The sequence below is a fragment of the Mus pahari genome, chromosome 12 (assembly GCF_900095145.1).
Source record: "Mus pahari chromosome 12, PAHARI_EIJ_v1.1, whole genome shotgun sequence".
Classification (NCBI taxonomy): Eukaryota; Metazoa; Chordata; class Mammalia; order Rodentia; family Muridae; genus Mus; species Mus pahari.
Genome location: NC_034601.1, coordinates 49,769,790 through 49,788,117, shown reverse-complemented (window position 1 = coordinate 49,788,117; position 18,328 = coordinate 49,769,790). Strand labels below are relative to the sequence as shown.

Genomic DNA, 18,328 nt, shown 5'->3' with positions numbered 1-18,328 from the left:
GACCTTCGGAAGAGCAGTCGGGTGCTCTTACCCACTGAGCTATCTCACCAGCCCAACACTGGTATTTTCTATCAATTCTTGATTTCTGATGTAAATTAAAACTTTCCTTCCCAAATAATTCTATTCTGATTATCTGTAACAGGGAGTAGTAACATCTCTTGGCAGAATAAGGCTAACACAGATTTTATTCTTCACATAATATTTGCTCATTTTAAGTGCATAACTGTGAAGTTTTCAGAGGAAACATAAGTTTCTATGGCTACAGCCTGCATTAATCTACTGTCAGAGCTTGTACTTGGTGTTATATATAATAAGGGTTGGCATGTTACCACATTCTTTAAAATAACAAACAGCCTGTCTCTGAGAAGCTCTAAATAATTTCTATATATCCATTCTGCTTTTGAAGTAGGTAAGGGTGGTTGCAACAGATGTCAAATCTATTCTGTGTTCATCTTATAGTTCAGCTATATTGGGATGTACCTACTGAAGTGATGGTATAGTTATGTGTCTACGTATTTCCACTAATTATTCTGAATTCTCCTTTCAAAATGACCTGTTTTAAGAAAAGAGAAATCTACAGTTTCCTCCGAGGAGCTCTGAACTCCTTAAACTAATGGTGAGGCTGATTAAGCTCTGACAAATGCCCTGGCCACAGTGCTGTTGGCAACAGTGGTCTCAGGTCATTCTCGCATGCCAGGACAGAAGCCTTCAGAAGCATCAACTACAGCAATAACCTTTAACAGAATTTGTTTTATTACCAGCAATAAGAAAAAATAATGTTACTATTTATTATCAAGCACTGGATTATGGATTTTACTCAAATCTAAACATCAATCCAAAGAGACATATATTCTTATCCCTGTTAAAAAGATCCAACGAACTTGCCAGGGTAACTCAGTGTGTCAGCAATATGGATGAAACATTTATGCTTATTCCAAATAGAAGAACTAAAGACATTTAACAACAAAAGAACTGATTTTCAGAGAACACATCAAAGCTACCCAGAAACTTCACAACTAATTTTAAGGAACTTGAAGAGAGAGTTTTCACTAAAGAGATCCTGGAAACAAGCAAAATTTTCATACTTACACTTATTATTCCTCTTTGGTGTAAAGCCTGAAAAGCATGGATTACAACAGATAGTTTCCTACGCCTCTCACAAGAACTAGTTCCTTAATTACATGAATGTAGTCCACTGTAATTTATATTCTATAGGAAAAAAACATCATAAATTTTGACAAAACGTGCTTAAATTATACACTTGTTTATTTTACATATTTTTAAATTTATATATTTATTTAAATGTAGGATTGTTCTGTCTGCATGTACACCTACATGCCAGAAGAGGGCATCAGATCCCTTTATAAATGGTGAGGGATCATATGGTTGCTGGAAATTGAACTTCAGACATCTAGAAGAACAGCCAGTGTTATTAATAGCCATCTCACCAGCCCTATATGAATTTTTTATATGCAGAAAAATTTGAAGCCAGCCTGGTCTACAAAGTGAGTTCCAGGACAGCCAGGACTACAGAGAAACCCTGTCTCGCAAAACCAAAAAAGAAAAAAGAAAAATTTTCACGTGCTATTTAAAAGATAATTCAATGAGGCTGGGAGGTGCTATTCCAGAAGAACAGGGTTTGATTCCTAGTACCCACATAGCAGCTCACAACCAACTGCAATTCCTGTTCCAGGGACTCCAGCACCCTCTTCTCATCTCCAAGGACACCGCACATGGGGTACAGACATATATACAGGCAAAAGTTCCATATGTATAAAGATAAGATGGAAATTTTTTAATGACAATTTAAATATTTTTGTGAAGTAGTAAGTACATCTAAAATTAATTGACTTTTTACAGTTCAGAAAAATTAAGCTCAAGGTTCAATGTCATAGACATTAACCTAGTTGTTATAAAATTCAAATGCATTGAGTTAAGAGTGAATATAAAGATAAATATGGCACAAAACCTCTCCTTAAGCAAGATGTTTTCACTCTACTAGAGTAGGGAAAAAACACATAAAATAATATGATAAATGCATTTCTCAAATCTCTAATTATATATTCAATCTACTGTCTGAATGATAATATTGAAAATCTTTTAGATTAATTTTTAGCTTTTTTTTTTTCTTTTTCTTTTTCTTTTTTTTACTTTATGTGTCTGAACGTTCTGCCTGCATGTATGTATATGTGCCAGTTGAGTGCCTAGTGTTCACAAAGGTCAGGAGAGGGCATCTGATTCCTAGAAGCTGGAGCTACACATGGCTGTGAGCTATCATGTGGGTGCTAGGAACAGAACCCAGGCCCTCTACAAGAGAAGCTGCTATTCTAAACACTGAGCCTCCCCTCAAGCCCACCACTGACAGGATTTCTTTGAAGGGAAATTTTTAAAAGACTGTGCTAGCTAGCTTTAACTGTGAACCTGACATAAGCTAGAATCACATGGGAACTGTGTCTCAGTGGAGAACTCTGGGACAGCATGTAAGCATGTCTGTGGCGGATGGTCTGAACTGTATTCACTGCTTTAGGCACTGACACACAGGCAGGAAATCCTGAACTATGCATGAATGTGCTTCTGTTTCTGAATACAAGCAAGCATGCATGAACATACATGCATTTACTTCTCTCTGGTCTTGGCTGTGAATACAGTTTAACAAGCTGCTTCAAGCTCCTGTCATTGTGACTTACCCACAATGAAAGACAGACTATAACCTGGAATTATGAGCTAAAGTAAAACATTTTCCCATAAGTAGCTTTTTGCCAAAATATTGCCACAAAAACATAAAGGAGTAGAACAGAAACTTAATACATAAATTATTTTTGATACATCATAAATCACAACACAGATATAAAGATTTCAGAAGCTTGTAAGAAATAAAAAAATTAAAGATACTACTTGTTAGAAATGTTAAGAAATTTGTTATAAACCTTTAAAATGGTAACTTTAAGTATAATATTTACAGTGAAAATATAAGCTTGAAAAAGACAGTTGGGGAGCTGGGGATATTAAGACCAGAATAAATTGACACTGAAGTAAAAGCTCTAAATTCTACAGACTTAAAGAAAAAAATACATTTGACTAGTATTTAACAAATGAATGTTCAAAAATCTAGAAGTCACAATTCACAGACCACATGAAGCTCAAGAAGAAGGAAGACCAAAGTGTGGATACTTCGATCCTTCTTAAAAGAGGGAACAAAATACTCATGGGAGGAGCTACAGAGACAGAGTGTAGAGCAGAGACTGAAGGAATGAACACCCAGAGACTGCCCCACCTGGTGTCCATCCCATATACAGTCACCAAACCCAGACACTATTGTAGATGCCAACAAGTGCTTGCTGACAGGAGCCTGATATGGCTGCCAGAGCCTGACAATTACAGAGGTGGATGCTCTCAGCCTACCATTGAACTGAGTACAGGGTCCCCAATGGAGGAGCTAGAGAAAGGGCCCAAGGAGCTGAAGGGGTTTGCAGCCCCAAAGGAGGAACAACAATATGAATCAACCAGTACCCCTAGAGCTCTTAGGGACTAAACCACCAACAACAAAAAGAAAACAAATCTAGAAGTCAGCCCATTTGAATCACACTGGCCTGGGATGGCCCAAAGAAAGATGCTCAAGTGCCCACCCTGGTCCCTATGGCCTGGGGAGGTTGGAAGAAATTCACCCAAATGCCCAATCAAGCCAGGCCAGCCTGGAGCAGCCAGAAGAAAGATACACAAGTGGCCACCCCAGCCAGAAGAAAGACATATAAGGGCTTGCTCCGGGTGCCACATTATTATGGGCAAATATGTGATGGAAAAATTGGGAAAGCTGGTGTACAGAGTGGAAGATGAGAGAGAATGAAGCAGAGAGGTTCATATACTATAGATAAAGGTGGAACTGGAGACTTGATGGTGGTAAAAAAAAAAAAAAAAAAAAAAAAAAAAAAAAAAAAAAAAAAAAACAGGTGGATATGAGAAGGCCATGGTGAGGTTCTAAGAAAGGACCATGTCCTGATCTGCTGCATGAGAGGTCTGTGTTGAAACCTGTGCCTGGTGTTACCACCAAAGGCCAAGCACATGTCTGTGGTCTGGGCTGCCACAGGAGACATGTGGTTGTCTGAGTGCCATGCTGAGTGGCCTGCACTGCCACCTGAGGCCACTGGGACATCTGGGACCATGCTGCTGCCATGGCTGGGTCCATGGTCCTATCACTGCCGGGGTCTATGTCGATGTCCCCAGCCCATGTTACCACCAGAGGCCATGCAGAAGAGAACCACCTCCCGGCAGCCTGCTGAAGAGAATCTTCTGGCTACTTTCAGATCAAGATGTAGGGCCCTTGGCTCCTTCTCCTGCACCATGTCTGCCTGCAAGCTGCCATGCTTCCTGCCATGATGATAACTGACTGAATCTCTGAAACTGCAGCCAGCCAAAATTTAATGTTTGCCTTTATAAGAGTTGTCCTGTAATCCCAGCACTTGGGAGGCAGAGGCAGGCGGATTTCTGAATTGAAGGCCAGCCTGGTCTACAGAGAAAGTTCCAGGACAGCCAGTACTAGACAGAGAAACCCTGTCTCAGAAAACCAAGGAGAGAAAGAAAAAGAAAAAGAAAAAGAAAAAGAAAGAGAAAGAGAAAGAGAAAAAGAAAAAGAAAAAGAAAAAGAAAGAGAAAAAGAAAGAGAAAGAGAAAGAGAAAAAGAAAAAGAAAAAGAAAAAGAAAAAGAAAAAGAAAAAGAAAAAGAAAAAGAAAAAGAAAAGAGTTTTCCTGGTTATGGTATCTTTTCACAGCAATTAAACCCTAAGACAACAGACTTGAGAGCATGAGAGGAGAGCTGACCCTGCCCCTTGCCAGGTGCAGCACTGGGTGAGCTACCTGGGGCAGTGCTGGAGAGCTTACCTTGGTGTTGCTGTGCAGGAGAGCTGGTAGGCTAACCAACTCAACTCCTCCTAGGCCCAGATCCAGAGCTATGAGTTGGCCCACACAACATCCACCCCATCCAAGAACTACTGGGTGCATGAAAAGGCCTAGTCCTACATACCTGAAACTGCAGGATCTCCAGGACACAGGGCAACAATAGGATATCCAAGAAGAGTCCTGGTGAGGATCCAGTACTGATAGTGTAGCAGAAGCCAGAGGCCTCAAACCAGACCAATGACTCATGGCAATGAACATTTGCAAGGAAAAAAATGTGTGGACAAGTGTGTACTTTGACATACTACAGCTTCCATGATGATATTTTTGTATGTTTTGGGGGGAAGTTGTTGATTGTTGTTTTCTTCTTTTCTTTTTTCTTTTCTTTTTGGGGGAGGTTGTAAGGGCAGAGGGTGGATACACAGAAACAGGGTTAAAGATGAATAGGATTGGGGATCCTGATGTGGAATTCACAAAGAATTAACGAAAAGTTTTTAAACCTCTGGAAGTCAAGCTTAGTAGTACCCACACAAAGGAAGCATAGCACTTGCAAGAAGGCAAAGGTCACAAGTCTAAGACTGCACAGCTGGGCTACAGAGCAAAAGTCTCTCAACAAGATTCGGTAGAATTTATTAACTGAGCACTTTCTAGTTTTTTTCACAAATTATTTCTTAGTTCTAGACCCCCCACTTAGTGCCTAAAACTGAGTAAATTAATATCTATTTTTAAGTAGTACAGTAAGCTGCATTGGTTTACAAACCATTCTTGTCAGCAGTATATCTAACAATTTATTCAATAAATATTTACTAAAGCACTAAATGCCAGTTTCAGTTTTCTTAGTATAAACACTGGGTAAAAATGGGTAGGTGGATGGATGGATGGATGGATGGATGGATGGACAGATGGATGGATGGTGGGTGGGCAGATGGTGGAGGGATGATGGATGGATGGTAGGTGGGTGAATGGATGGATGGTGGGTGGGTGGGTAGATGATAGAGGGATGATGGGTAAATGGATGGATGATGGATGAATGCTGGCTGGCTGGCTGGATAGATTCACAAAGAAATGAACAGACAGATGAGTGGAAGAATAGGCAGGAAGAGAAAAGAAGGGAGGAATAGAATTATTTCAATTATCCAGATAAATAGGTATGAATACTAAACAGACAACAAAAGTCTCATTCAGTATTTGTGTGGTCCTCACTTTTCGCCCCGTTGCTGGGGTGTGGGAATACCGCTTGGGCAGGCAAAATGCAGAGACGCCAGACTCCATTTACCCTATGCATGCGGTGGGCTTGAGGGAAATACCCATACACCACTGAGGGAGTGGGAAAATGCAGCCTAAGATGTGGGAGGCCAAAGCTGGGGTTCCCTGACTCCTGAGCATCCAGCCACCGCTGGAATTCATGCAGAGGAGTTGGGAACAGGGCTGGGGGATCCTAAACTTCTGGATATCCAGATGCCACTGGGTTAGGGAATGGGGGACTTCAGCTTAGTTCATTAGCAACTGTCCTTAGCTCAGCGGTGATTGTCTGAGTGAGGACAGGCTTTCTGTAGAAGACTAGATGGTGCAGCTCTGTAGACAAAGGCTTCCTCCATGCTCCTCCACATGGTTCTTGATGAAAGAGACAGTCCAAACTGTTTGATTGTTCATCAAGGAAAATAGGTGCATACCACCTCCTCAGGGTAGACCAGAGATTAAATACCTTTTGCAGGAAGAAATGAATGTCCAGGGAGGCTTATTGGCTAAGCCCTCAGATCCTCTAGGTACCTCATTAGCAGGGAGAACTCTGTTCTGATCTATACGACCACAGGTCATGTCCCTATGTAGGGAGTATGGTAATGTGACAGGGACCTGGTCAGAAGCAGGTGACGCTCCTACCACCCTCTCAGAGGTTCCCTCTCAGAGGTTCCGGGGCTTCCAAACTGCTCAACCTTACCAAGTCTCCTGGCACAGTCCACTGCCCCACAATTCCTCCTTTTCCTTTTATAAAGAAGTGTCATTAGAGTGACTGTTTCTTACGTTATTTGTAGTGAAAATTCCGGGTAGGTGGATGTAAGCACCAAGCGTCAAACACAACATAAGCCAGAGGAGTAACAAGGGGTGGGAGCTAGCAAGACAAGGGGTTACTGAACCAACCAATATTCAGTGGATTGAAATCGAGAGTGAGTTTGTACAGTGTGTGAGGATATTAACATCGGTTTTAAAAAACATTTGATTTATCTATTTGATTTAGCAAGAGTTTATCTGTCACTGGAAGGTCCCAAGGCTGTCAGCATCTGCTTGTCTCAGAACTCTTTAGTCAGACGACAAAGGCAGCTTTATTGACGAAGGCAGGCCCAGGAGATGGCTGGTCAGTCTCCGTCTGGCCTGTGGCAGCAGTGCTCTTTTTCCCTTTTGTAGAGATAAGCCTGTAGAATAATCACAACCGGGAAGCAAAACCCCATCAGGGGATGTCTGCACGGTGTGGGGAATGTATATGTAGTTTTCTTCGGAGCACATCCTACTCTGCTGTGATCGTCCTAGAAAAAAGGTAAGGGCATTTGAGGAATTTAGTCCTAGAAGTCATCCTCTAAGTGGGGAGTCACCTGTGTTGTAGTAAGGAAAGCAGAGGGAAGAATTGAAAATTCATCTGATTTAGATGGCTGAGGAAGAAAATGTCCTGTTAATTATGTATCTGGGATAGGCAATAACAGCTTGTCTGTAAAAGGAAGTTGGTTGTTAATTACGGATTAAATAATGGTTATTAATGTAGTTGGTTTGACCTATGGGAGTATATTAAATATGATTTTTAAAGTTTAAAAGAAATTTTAGGACAATCTTAGTTTAAAAGACACAAGCATTATTTCAGGTGTTCCTGTTACAGAAAAAAAAATAAACATTTAAATAAAGAAGCATGAAAATTTTGAGTTAAAAGGCAAATATTTTGTTTTAGGTGCTCCTACTAGGCAAAGAACAAGCACTTAAACAAAGGAGCATGAAAATTTTGAGTTGAGTTTTAGGTAGGTTTTTTATTTGGTTGGTTGGTTGATTGGTTTTGGTGTTTTCCAAATTCTCAGCAGCAAGATCTTAGCTACTGTCCTTGCTTGGTAGGCTCTTTTTGCCCAGGTGGAGGGGTAGGGGCCTGCTCTGCCATGCCTCAGCTGTGGCTGTCTGCTCTAGCAGGCAGGTCCCTTTTTCTCCCCAGGTGTTTTCCTTGGCTGGTATTGCTAGAAGGCAGGTAGAGGAGGGGTGTTTTATGTACACCCTAAAAGTAGAGCGGAAAGAAAAGAAGCATGGAAACTTGTTGGCACCATATCAGCAGGGTGGGCAGGAGTGGGGGCGGGGGAGCAATTGCAGTTTTTGTTAATGGCCCATTGGACTATCTGGATTTAGATGGAGGTCAGTGCAGTAGCTATACCTGAAAATGAAAGTGAGAAGACAGAGTGTCTGTCTTTTTTTTTTTTTTTTTTTTTAAAGATTTATTTATTATATGTAAGTACACTGTAGCTGTCTTCAGACACTCCAGAAGAGGGCGCCGGGTCTATTTACAGATGGTTGTGAGCCACCATGTGGTTGCTGGGAATTGAACTCAGGACCTTCGGAAGAGCAGTCAGTGCTCTTAACCGCTGAGCCATCTCTCCAGCCCCAGAGTGTCTGTCTTTAGAGTGGGAAAGTCTGGGTTTTGGAACTAGTGCCAGGGGTTGCTCATAATCTGGAGTTCCTATGTGGGTCTGCGTGGGTTACCAGCTGGGATATGCACCACCTGGGTATGTCCCATATTGTAGGCGCCAGATATGGTTCCACACTTCACCACTAGGGTGTGGGGACACCACTGGGCAGACAAAATGCAGTGATGCTATACTGCATTTATCTTATGCCCACTGTTGGATGATGGACTTGAAGAAAGCACCAATACAATGGTGGTGGGAAAATGCAGTCTAAGATGTGGGAGGCCAAAGACGGGGTTCCGTGACTCCCAGGCATCCAGTCACAAATGGAAACCTCGCGGAGTTGGAACAGACTGGTCCAGGGTCCATGGGCCTGCAAAGAGGCACCTAGGGCCGGGGGCTCCCAAACTCCTGGACATCCAGCTACCACTGGATTTTGAGGAGTTGGGAGTGAATGGGGCCCTCAGGCTGAGGACAAGCCCCGGGGATGGGGGCTGCGGGGAAATGGAGAATGGCTTAGCTGAGCAGTGGCAAGTCCGGGAGTTTGGACGGGCCTTCTGCAGAAGACTTAGATGGTGCAGCTCTGTAGACAAAGGCTTCATCCATGCTCCTCCATGCGGTTCTTGATGAAAGAGACAGTCCTTGGTGCCAAACTGTTTATTGATTGTTCATTGTGGAAAATGAGTGCATACCACCTCCTCAAGGTAGACCAGAGATTAAATACCTTTTGCAGGAAGAAATGAATGTCCAGGAAGGGAGGTTTATTGGCTAAACTCTCAGAGCCTCTAAATACCTCATTAGCAGGGAGAACTCTATTCTGATCTATACGACTACAGGTCATGTTTCTATGTAGGGAGTGTGGTCACATGACAGGGAACTGGTCAGAAGCAGGTGAAGCTCCTACCACCCTCTCAGAGGTTCCCTCTCAGATTTCCGGGGCTTCCAAACTGTTCAACCTTACCAAGTTTCCTGGCACAGTCCACTGCCCCATATGTTTGCATCAATTTTTCCAAAATAAAATAGACTTTTGATTCTGATGAATAGCCATAAACTGCTGCTTCCAAAAGACACCCTATGGGCGAAAGTCACACTAGCCATTAAAGCACATTTGTTTTATATTTACAATAACAATAATATCTCTGAAGGAAAGATCAGGTACATGAGAATAAATACATATATTTTTAGTAAAGTTATCACTAGACATACCTTTCAGATAAAAAGCTCTTGTGATGATTTACACTCTGACAAGACTCTGAGCTGCCATCAGATGATGAAGAAAGTTGCTCTGATTTCAGGTTGGCTGTATCACCCAAACTGGCCTCAGTTACAGGTGGGATCTTTAAGTATTTTCTTCCTAATTCTGTTTGCCGGATATCCGTCAGTATAACTCTGGGTATCCTGCCACATAAAATAACAAACACTGTACTGTACTAGAGTTTTCATGCAGGGGAGGAGAAAAAGAAAAGGAAAAAAAAATGTACCCCATAAAGTTGAATTTTCAAATATTGTCACTTCAGTGCATGTAAGCTTTATTAGAATTGTAGCATTCAAGAAATCAATGTGTGAATACTCAAAACTTTGGGTAGATACAATCTTGTTTCTAAAAGTACTTGTTTCTTACAAAGTACAGGACAGATTATTAGTATGAGATTATAATCTCTTTAACTTTACTAACAGATGCTATAGCAGTACTTAAAGTTTAATTTTTCTCAAAAAATGCCTTTTTCTTTTCCAGTATTTATTAAAAATATATATCACCTCAAACCAATTCGTGAAATTTGTATTTTTATTTAGGAGAAAGATCCTTGATAAGTAACTAAACACTCATTGAATGACAAATGCTTCATCCAACAAGAAAGACAACATTCAGATTACATCCATAATTCCAGATCCCGCAAATGAAACCGCACATACGCTTATGGTAATTCCTATGTTCATATAATAATAGCATTGGGTAAGTGAGCCAATAGGCAAAAGGTTTAGAAACTCATAGTGTATTTTTAAATATTTAAACTTTCTAAACTGGTGGACTCTCTATCAGATACACTATTATATGTCATGTATCTTTATAATCAAAAACGGTAGCAAAATCTGCTATGTTACTCGCCTTCTATTCTGAACAAATGATGCATTGCCGCGCTACAAAGATATCTTTAAAAGTATTTTTTTGCCTTGCATGTACCAGGTCCAGGGTTTGACTCCAGCATGGTAGGAGATGAGGGAATAACATTTGACCCTACTGACTTGTTCAAGCAAACTGTTTTCATTTGCAGGGAGCAGGAGGGGTGTCTTTTTAAAGTTTTGCTACTATATATTTTTTTTAAAGATTTATTTTATGTATGCAAGTACACTGTAGCTATAAGATGGTTGTGAGCCTTCATGTGGTTGAGGGAAGTGAATTTTAGGACCTTGCTCGCTCTGGTCGGCCGTGTTCAAGCAGGTCAACTCTGCTTGCTCAGTCCCTGCTCACTCCTGCCCAAAGATTTGTTTGTTATTGTACGTAAGTACACTGTAGCTGACTTCAAACACACCAGAAGAGGGTGTCAGATCTCATTACAGGTGGTTGTGAGCCACCACTGGTTGCTGGGATTTGAACTCAGGACTTTGGGAAGAGCAGTCAGTGCTCTTACCTGCTGAGCCATCTTGCCAGCCCCCTGCTACTATATTTTTTAAATATTTATTTAGCAATTTTACTTGTGAATGTGTGGAAAGCTAGAAAAGGGTGTCAGATGCCCTGGAACTGGAGTTATAGATGGTTGGAAAATACCGGTGCCTGTGTCCTCTGCAAGAGCATCCAGTGTTCTTACCTGCTAAGCCTTCACTCTAAGCTCAACTACTCCTTTGTTTGTTTTGTTTTGTTTTGTTTTGTTTTAAGACAGGTTCTCACTAAATTGAATAAGCTGGCCCAAAATTCAAGATCAATCAATTAGGCTTTAGCCTCGCCAGGAGCTGGGCATAGAGTACAGGTGTTTGCTACAAGCTTGGATAGTTATTATCATTCTTTAAAGTGTTTTTATCTCTCCTTTGTTGGATGCCCCACTGCTGCCTGTGCCCTGGACCCTTGGGGAGTTGGAGGTGAGGTGGCGTGGAATCAAATACACAGACTCTGGGAGCGGGTGAGAAATGCTACAGCATGATCAGTTGAATGCTGCTCCAAGCTCCTTTAACACCCTCCACCTGAGCCTCACTGATCTTTTAAACAGCAGTTCCCGATTGACTGGCATTGTCTGTGTTAGCAATCCTTGGTCTCTCCGGCAGTCTTAAATTAGGTCCTCCAGAAGGAGATAACTTTGCAGCTATGCAGCCCCTAGTGTTTATGCAGAGGTGGCCACACATTCCTCCTACACCCCACATCCCCTTATCTACTACAAATATGTAGCTAACACACTCCGCTGATATTTTGTGGAAACAAAGGACATATTTAGAAAAGCCTTAAGTACTTCTGCTTAAATAAAATGTCAATATCACTAAATATTATTAAATATGCAGAAGTACTCTTTATTTTCATTATGTAAAGGCACTGTGTTACTTTCACTAAATTCCAAACCACATAAAATGTTGGGCCTTAAAAGAACTTTAGGACTGATGTGATGGATGGCCTGACAACCTGAGGTAAATGCTTAGACCTCACATGAAGGTGGAAGGAGAGGATCAGCTCCCAAAAGTCACCCTCTGACCCCCAAAGGTATGCTAGATCATGTGCACATTCCCACATATCACACATGCATACCCACTGATAACAACAAATAAAATTAGCTACAGACAGTAACTTTAAATTAGTTCTCTATTTTCAACACAGTATCATTCCAAAATCTTGAGTGATATGACCGAGTCTTCCAAGTAGCTCTTCCCTGAGGGCCTGTCTTCGGACATTCTGCTTCTTTCATTCTAACAATGTGTTATGGGTAACTGAGCATTTCTACAGGTAGGGACTTCAGGAAATCCTTGAATATCCATTTCTATTATAACCATCATTAAAAAGTTCTACAATGATTAAATAGCATCTATGATCTAAAACCAGAGCTGATAGTTCCCTTAAATTAAGGCTGAGAAAGAGTAGAAGACTACCACCTACTACACTCCAATTTGGAGAAGGCAAAGCAGAAATATTTTTCACTAATGTTGCATCACTTATAATTATAAGCATCCTACTTAATACTGCTTTGTACACTTAATGCCTGAATTATGCTTTGAAGCACTAGATTGAAAAAAAATGCTAGATTTGAAGTGGAGTGGGCAATGAAGAACCAAAAAGGAGTCTCAAGGTTTCCTTTGTCTAATCTCAGACCATGTACTGCTCTAAAATAAAATTCAACTAGGTTCTAACACTTCAAGAAAAATATTGATCTGGGCGTGGTGGCACATGCCTGTAACTCCAACACTTGGGAAGCAAAGAGATCTCTGGGAGTTCTAGAGTATACAGTCTACACAGTGAGATCTGTCTAAGGGGAAAAAATAAAACAGAAAGAAAAAGTTGGGAGTAAGACAAAAATATGCTTAAGTTATCACCAAATTTTTCCAAGGAAATATGTTAGTGCACATAGAATTTTATTTACTTTTTAAAAAAAAAAAAAGATCCTGATACACTAAACTGATAACTCAGTTTGAGAATCAGTAAGGTATTGCCCATTATACAAAAAGTGAATCCAAAAGTTTTAGGATATAGAAAGAAGTTTGGGGGCACATAGGAGATAGATCAAAGAAAAAATGCCAACTGTTACTTAAACACCTGACAATGCTGGGCGGTGGTGGCATAGCATGCCTTTAATCCCAGCACTTGGGAGGCAGAGGCAAGCAGATTTCTGAGTTCAAGGACAGCCTGGTCTAGAGAGTGAGTTCCAGGACAGCCAGGGCTACACAGAGAAACCCTGTCTTGAAAAAACAAACAAACAAACAAAAAACAAAAAATACCAGACAATGGCATAATTTACAGGTGGCTTCAAGTGTTCAGTTCCTAAAATAAACACTGTTTCTGAAATAAAGGGGTTGTGTACAAAATATTTTAGTCCTAAATGATTCTGGAAAAGATAAACAGACCCAAACATCAGCAAGGAGAAGAGAGGGTATACTGCTCAGAATTGTCTTTGGATAATAAACGACTGCCCAATTGTTCTGAGCTGGCCTGGAGTCCCCAGCATGGAGCAGAGCTACCCACACCCCTGGGCTGCTCCTGACACTTCAGCAGGTCACATCTACTGGGGGAGAGCAAGCTGGACGCTTCAGGATGGACACACACACAGAGGGTGAGGAAGGAAGAGGTTGAGGAAGGAAGAGGGTGAGGAAGCAAGAGGGTGGCAACCTAGCTAGCCAAATCCATCAATCAACTCTGGGATTGATGGGACGACCAAGGTTGTAGCCAGATGGCCCTCACATTCCATCCTCATGTTATCATTTACACCAGTAGAGTTTGAAGAAAGAAAAAAATTAAAAAAGAGAACTGAACACTTGAAAAGATAAATAAATGTAAGCTGAATATGAAATGTAAGTCAGACAAACTCAAACTCCTCTCCTAGAATAGAAAAAACAAAATTCAAATAAAAATTATTTTTAAAAGATTAGACACCAAGCTATAGTAGAAACTGCATTACTTAAGACGCCATGGACCTTAAAGCTCTCCAACACTGTCAGAGTGTTCAAGGAATATACCAGCATGTCCCTAATACTTCACTTTTCAACCAGAAAACATTCTTGACTATGTGGAAAATTACACAGAACAAAATAAAATAATAAATAGTTTAATGAACTAATTAATGTATAAAATAACATAGTGTGATGGTTTGTATATTCTTCGACCAGGGAGTGGCACCATTTGGAGGTGTGGCCTTGTTGGAATAGGTGTGACCTGGTTAGAGTAGGTGTGTCACTGTGGGTGTGGGCATAAGATCCTCACCCTAGTTGCCTGGAAGTCAGTCTTCCACTAGCAGCCTTTGGATGGAGACGAAGAACTCTCAGCTCCTCCTGCACCATGCCTGCCTGGATGCTGCCATGCTCCCACTTTGATGGTAATGGACTGAACCTGTTAAATGGTGGTTTTTTTATGACTTGCCTTGATCATGGTGTCTGTTCACAGCAGAAAATCCCTAACTAATACACATAGTAAAGTCCAATTTCTATTTTACTGCAGGAGAAAAAAAAACACTAGGGTTCAGGAGGACGAACAGGTAAAGAGAGGCACATGGCACAGGAATTAGGAGCACAGGCTGTGGACCCTCACCACGAAGAATCTGACTCCACCACCAAATAACACTGTTTTAGGAGAGTTACTTACCATAACTTCTGTTTCTGAGCACCTTAGATCCACTATGGGAAGAGTACCTACCTTCCACAATGAGAATTAAACAACAATAGACAAACAAACATTTAAAGCAATTAGCACAATTGCTAGCATGTACTATATCCAAAGTAAATGCAAGCTTGATTGAATTTTTGTATTACTGGAGTCTTAGTGCTATTCTTGGTAACTATCAGACTCTGCAATCTTGTTGAAAAGCCAATCTTTTGAAAAGTAAGTGTAACTTCACACCTAGCAATAACTATGGTCTTATTCTCAGTGCTTCAGAATTCACAGCCATTGCCTAATGCCTTCTCTCATGTACAGATAAAATCCACTTCGGATACCTTAAGAGTAAAGCTTTGTGTGATGACCTTACAGAATACAGATCTACAAAGTAAACTAAAGCCATAGTGGCTATGTTGTCTTTGGAACTACACGTTCGTACTTACAGTATCAGTAGTGTCAGTGCTGTGCTGTTATCCATAGCTACCTTGTATTTCAGGAAGCTCTCAAGTTTTACAATCTATCTCAATCCACAATCCAGAATGTAAGTTAACATGTCATATACTATATCCAATTTGCTTTCCTAAATATGTAAATGTTATTGGTAAATTATATGAATAACTATAAAATTACATTTCAGAATATAAAAATAACTATACCAAAACAAAGCAGAAATGAATCCTGAAAAACAAGACAGCAAAAGTGTGTTGGAAAAGCTGTGCCTTTTCTGATGACTCCATTGTAGGCTTTATCCTCTCAGAATGTCTATTACAATTTGGCTTCTGTATGGCAAGGTAGGAGCTGGAGAGATGGTTTAGCAGTTAAGAGCACTGACTGCTCTTCCAGAGGTGCTGAGTTCAATTCCCAGCAACCACATGGTGGCTCACAATCATCTGTAATGGGATCTGATGCCCTCTTCTGGTGTGTCTGAAGACAGCTACAGTGTACTCATATACATGAAATAAATAAATTTTAGGAAAAAAGTACAGCAAGGTAAGAATAAGGTACAAATATGGGGAGACATTGAAAAACCAATGACATATTAATATATAAGTCATCTCAAGAGCCATTTCTAATAAAGTACACTGAAAACTTGTAATTATACCTCTTAATATAGCTGCAATATAGGAAGTTGCAATACTAATCCACTTTCATTTTTATGAAATTCACACTAATATCATCCTAAAATATAGTATGTTGCATTTTAACAAGGGTATCATAAATCCACTCATTTCCCAGATGACATAATTCAAACTATACCTTGTAAATCAACATCTTAAAGTATGAAAGAATTGTTAGTTTTTCCTTTTTTATTCTCTTCTTTTAAAACATTTATTATTACATGTATGGAGGTTAGAAGACAGCCTTCAGAAGTTAGTTCCAGTCTTCCATGGTGAATTACAGGGATTAAACTCAGGTCAAGCTTGAAAACAAAGTGCTCTTACCCCTCAGCCATCTCACTGGCCCAAAACTTTAAGAGATCCACAGATTTCCTTTTTGCTCTTTGGTGGGGGGGGGGGTGTATATGGGTATGTATGTGTGTGGGCAGGAATATGTATATGTTCTGTGTAGATGGATGCATGTTGGGGGAGAATATGTACACACATGTGTATATGTGTGCATGTAGAAGACAAGAGGACAACCGTAGGTGTTGTTCCTTGGGAGCTGCATACATTATTTTTTAACAAAGACCCCCACTTGGGGCCTAGGGCTTGCCAATTAAGCTAGGCTGGCTGGTTGGTGAGCCCCTGTCCCTCCTATTTGTCCTCCCCAGCTCTAGGGCTGCAAACCCACCCCACTACATCCTGCTTTTTACATGGGTGAGGGATCCCAGTACATGAGATCAACATCAGGTTCTCATGCTCTCTCTCCCAGCACTTTACTCACTAAGCGACATCCCTAGCCCTAAACTTCACAGGTTTCTTTTTCCATTTATAAAACTAAAATTGAAATGAACAGATTATCACTCAACTAGAATAACACTGGCCTAAAGAAATCATAAAGTAAGAACAGTATTTGGAATTCACTGGGGTTTTTGTTTGTTTCAAATGTATAATTTAAGAAAAATAATAAATATACCATTTAGATGAATTCCAAGTATAAATTCATTGGAAAAATATGAGTGTATTGTATTCTGTACTTCACTAATCACTGCCACTGCCAATAAACGAAAGCAGGAGTAAGTTTACCCTCTGTGTACGTCCCACTCAGCTGCTGCTGACCAAAGCTTACAAATGTCTAGAAATTTTCAACCAGGAAAATAAATGTGAGCCACATGTGGAAATAAGCTCTCTCATAAAAAGACACGTACTGACATGTCCTTTAGAAAGAATCCAACATTCTGGGGGTGGTGCTGGAGCTTGTCTATACTCGCAACACTTGAGAGGCAGAGCTAGGGGGATCTCCAGCCTAGTCAACAGCATGAGTTCAGGACAGGCAACATTACAGGGAGATCCTGTCTCAAAAAAATAAAAATTAAAAAAAATTTAAAAAGAGGAGGTGGGGAGAAGAGGGAATCAAACAATTAAGGAATCAAATTTAAAACAAGCCCCACATGTTTTGTTTTTAAATACCTGCTAGTCTGGTATTTCGAAAATTCCCGACTCTTTATTTTTATTACATTATATAGTTGATTTGACCCATGTGTTTTCTATTTGTCCTATTAGTCTTATCCAGAAATCAATGGGATAAACTGTGCTTACAAAAAAAAAAAAAAAAAAAAAGCAAGGTAGTTAGTTCATTGCTCTTACATACCAGAATGAAAAGTAAAATTTCTAATAAAAAGTCATTTCAGAAAGAAAAAAAAGAAAAAAGGTACTTAATTTGAGAAAATGTTGATCAGACTTGAGAGGTATAGGATGAAGTAAAGGTAGAAATTGTGTATATATATATTTGAAAATAATGAATTTAGAAAAGCTGTTTTTAATTGTTTTGAGGTGCATCCAAACTGATTCCACAGTGGCTGTACTCATTTACAGAGTGCTGTGTTTCCCCTTACTGTACATCCTCTTGAGTACTCATGCTGTTTGGACATTTTATTAAATGCTGATAAACTGGTATCTCATTGTGATTTTGCTATGGATTTTTCTAATAATGACTTATGTTGATGACTTTTCTAGGAAAAGTCTATGTTATTGTTCATTTTGAAATCATGTTTGTATGTATTCATTTATTACCACCGATTATTTTTAGTTTCTTATATTATGCATATCTAACCCTTTAAATAAAGTTTTCATTATCCCCCCCAAAAAAAGTCATTTCAGTATTCAATTAAGTAATTTTGTTTATTTAAAAGTTAAACTTTAGGATGAAATTTAAAGGCAAAGGTAAATTTTCATCTGCTGGGCAAAAATGAAACTAAGGCAAAAGGCCTCACGTCAACCATCAGGAAGAAGTCAAGGCGACACAAAGTTCCTGGTGAGAACAACAAGTCTCAGAACACACTCATCCAAAGCCACATCCAAGTCTCAGAACACACTCATCCAAAGCCACACCCAAGTCTCAGAACACA

At 40.1% G+C, this 18,328-nt stretch overlaps 1 protein-coding gene across 1 annotated transcript in view; it reads right to left on the bottom strand.

Moving 5' to 3' along the window:
• Positions 1-18,328, bottom strand: part of Senp7 (SUMO specific peptidase 7) — a 107,491-nt gene that overhangs the window by 51,490 nt on the left and 37,673 nt on the right. The window contains exon 7 of the mRNA XM_029544337.1: positions 9,747-9,938. Coding sequence (XP_029400197.1) covers positions 9,747-9,938 — 192 coding nt within the window. The remainder of the gene's footprint in view (positions 1-9,746; positions 9,939-18,328) is intronic.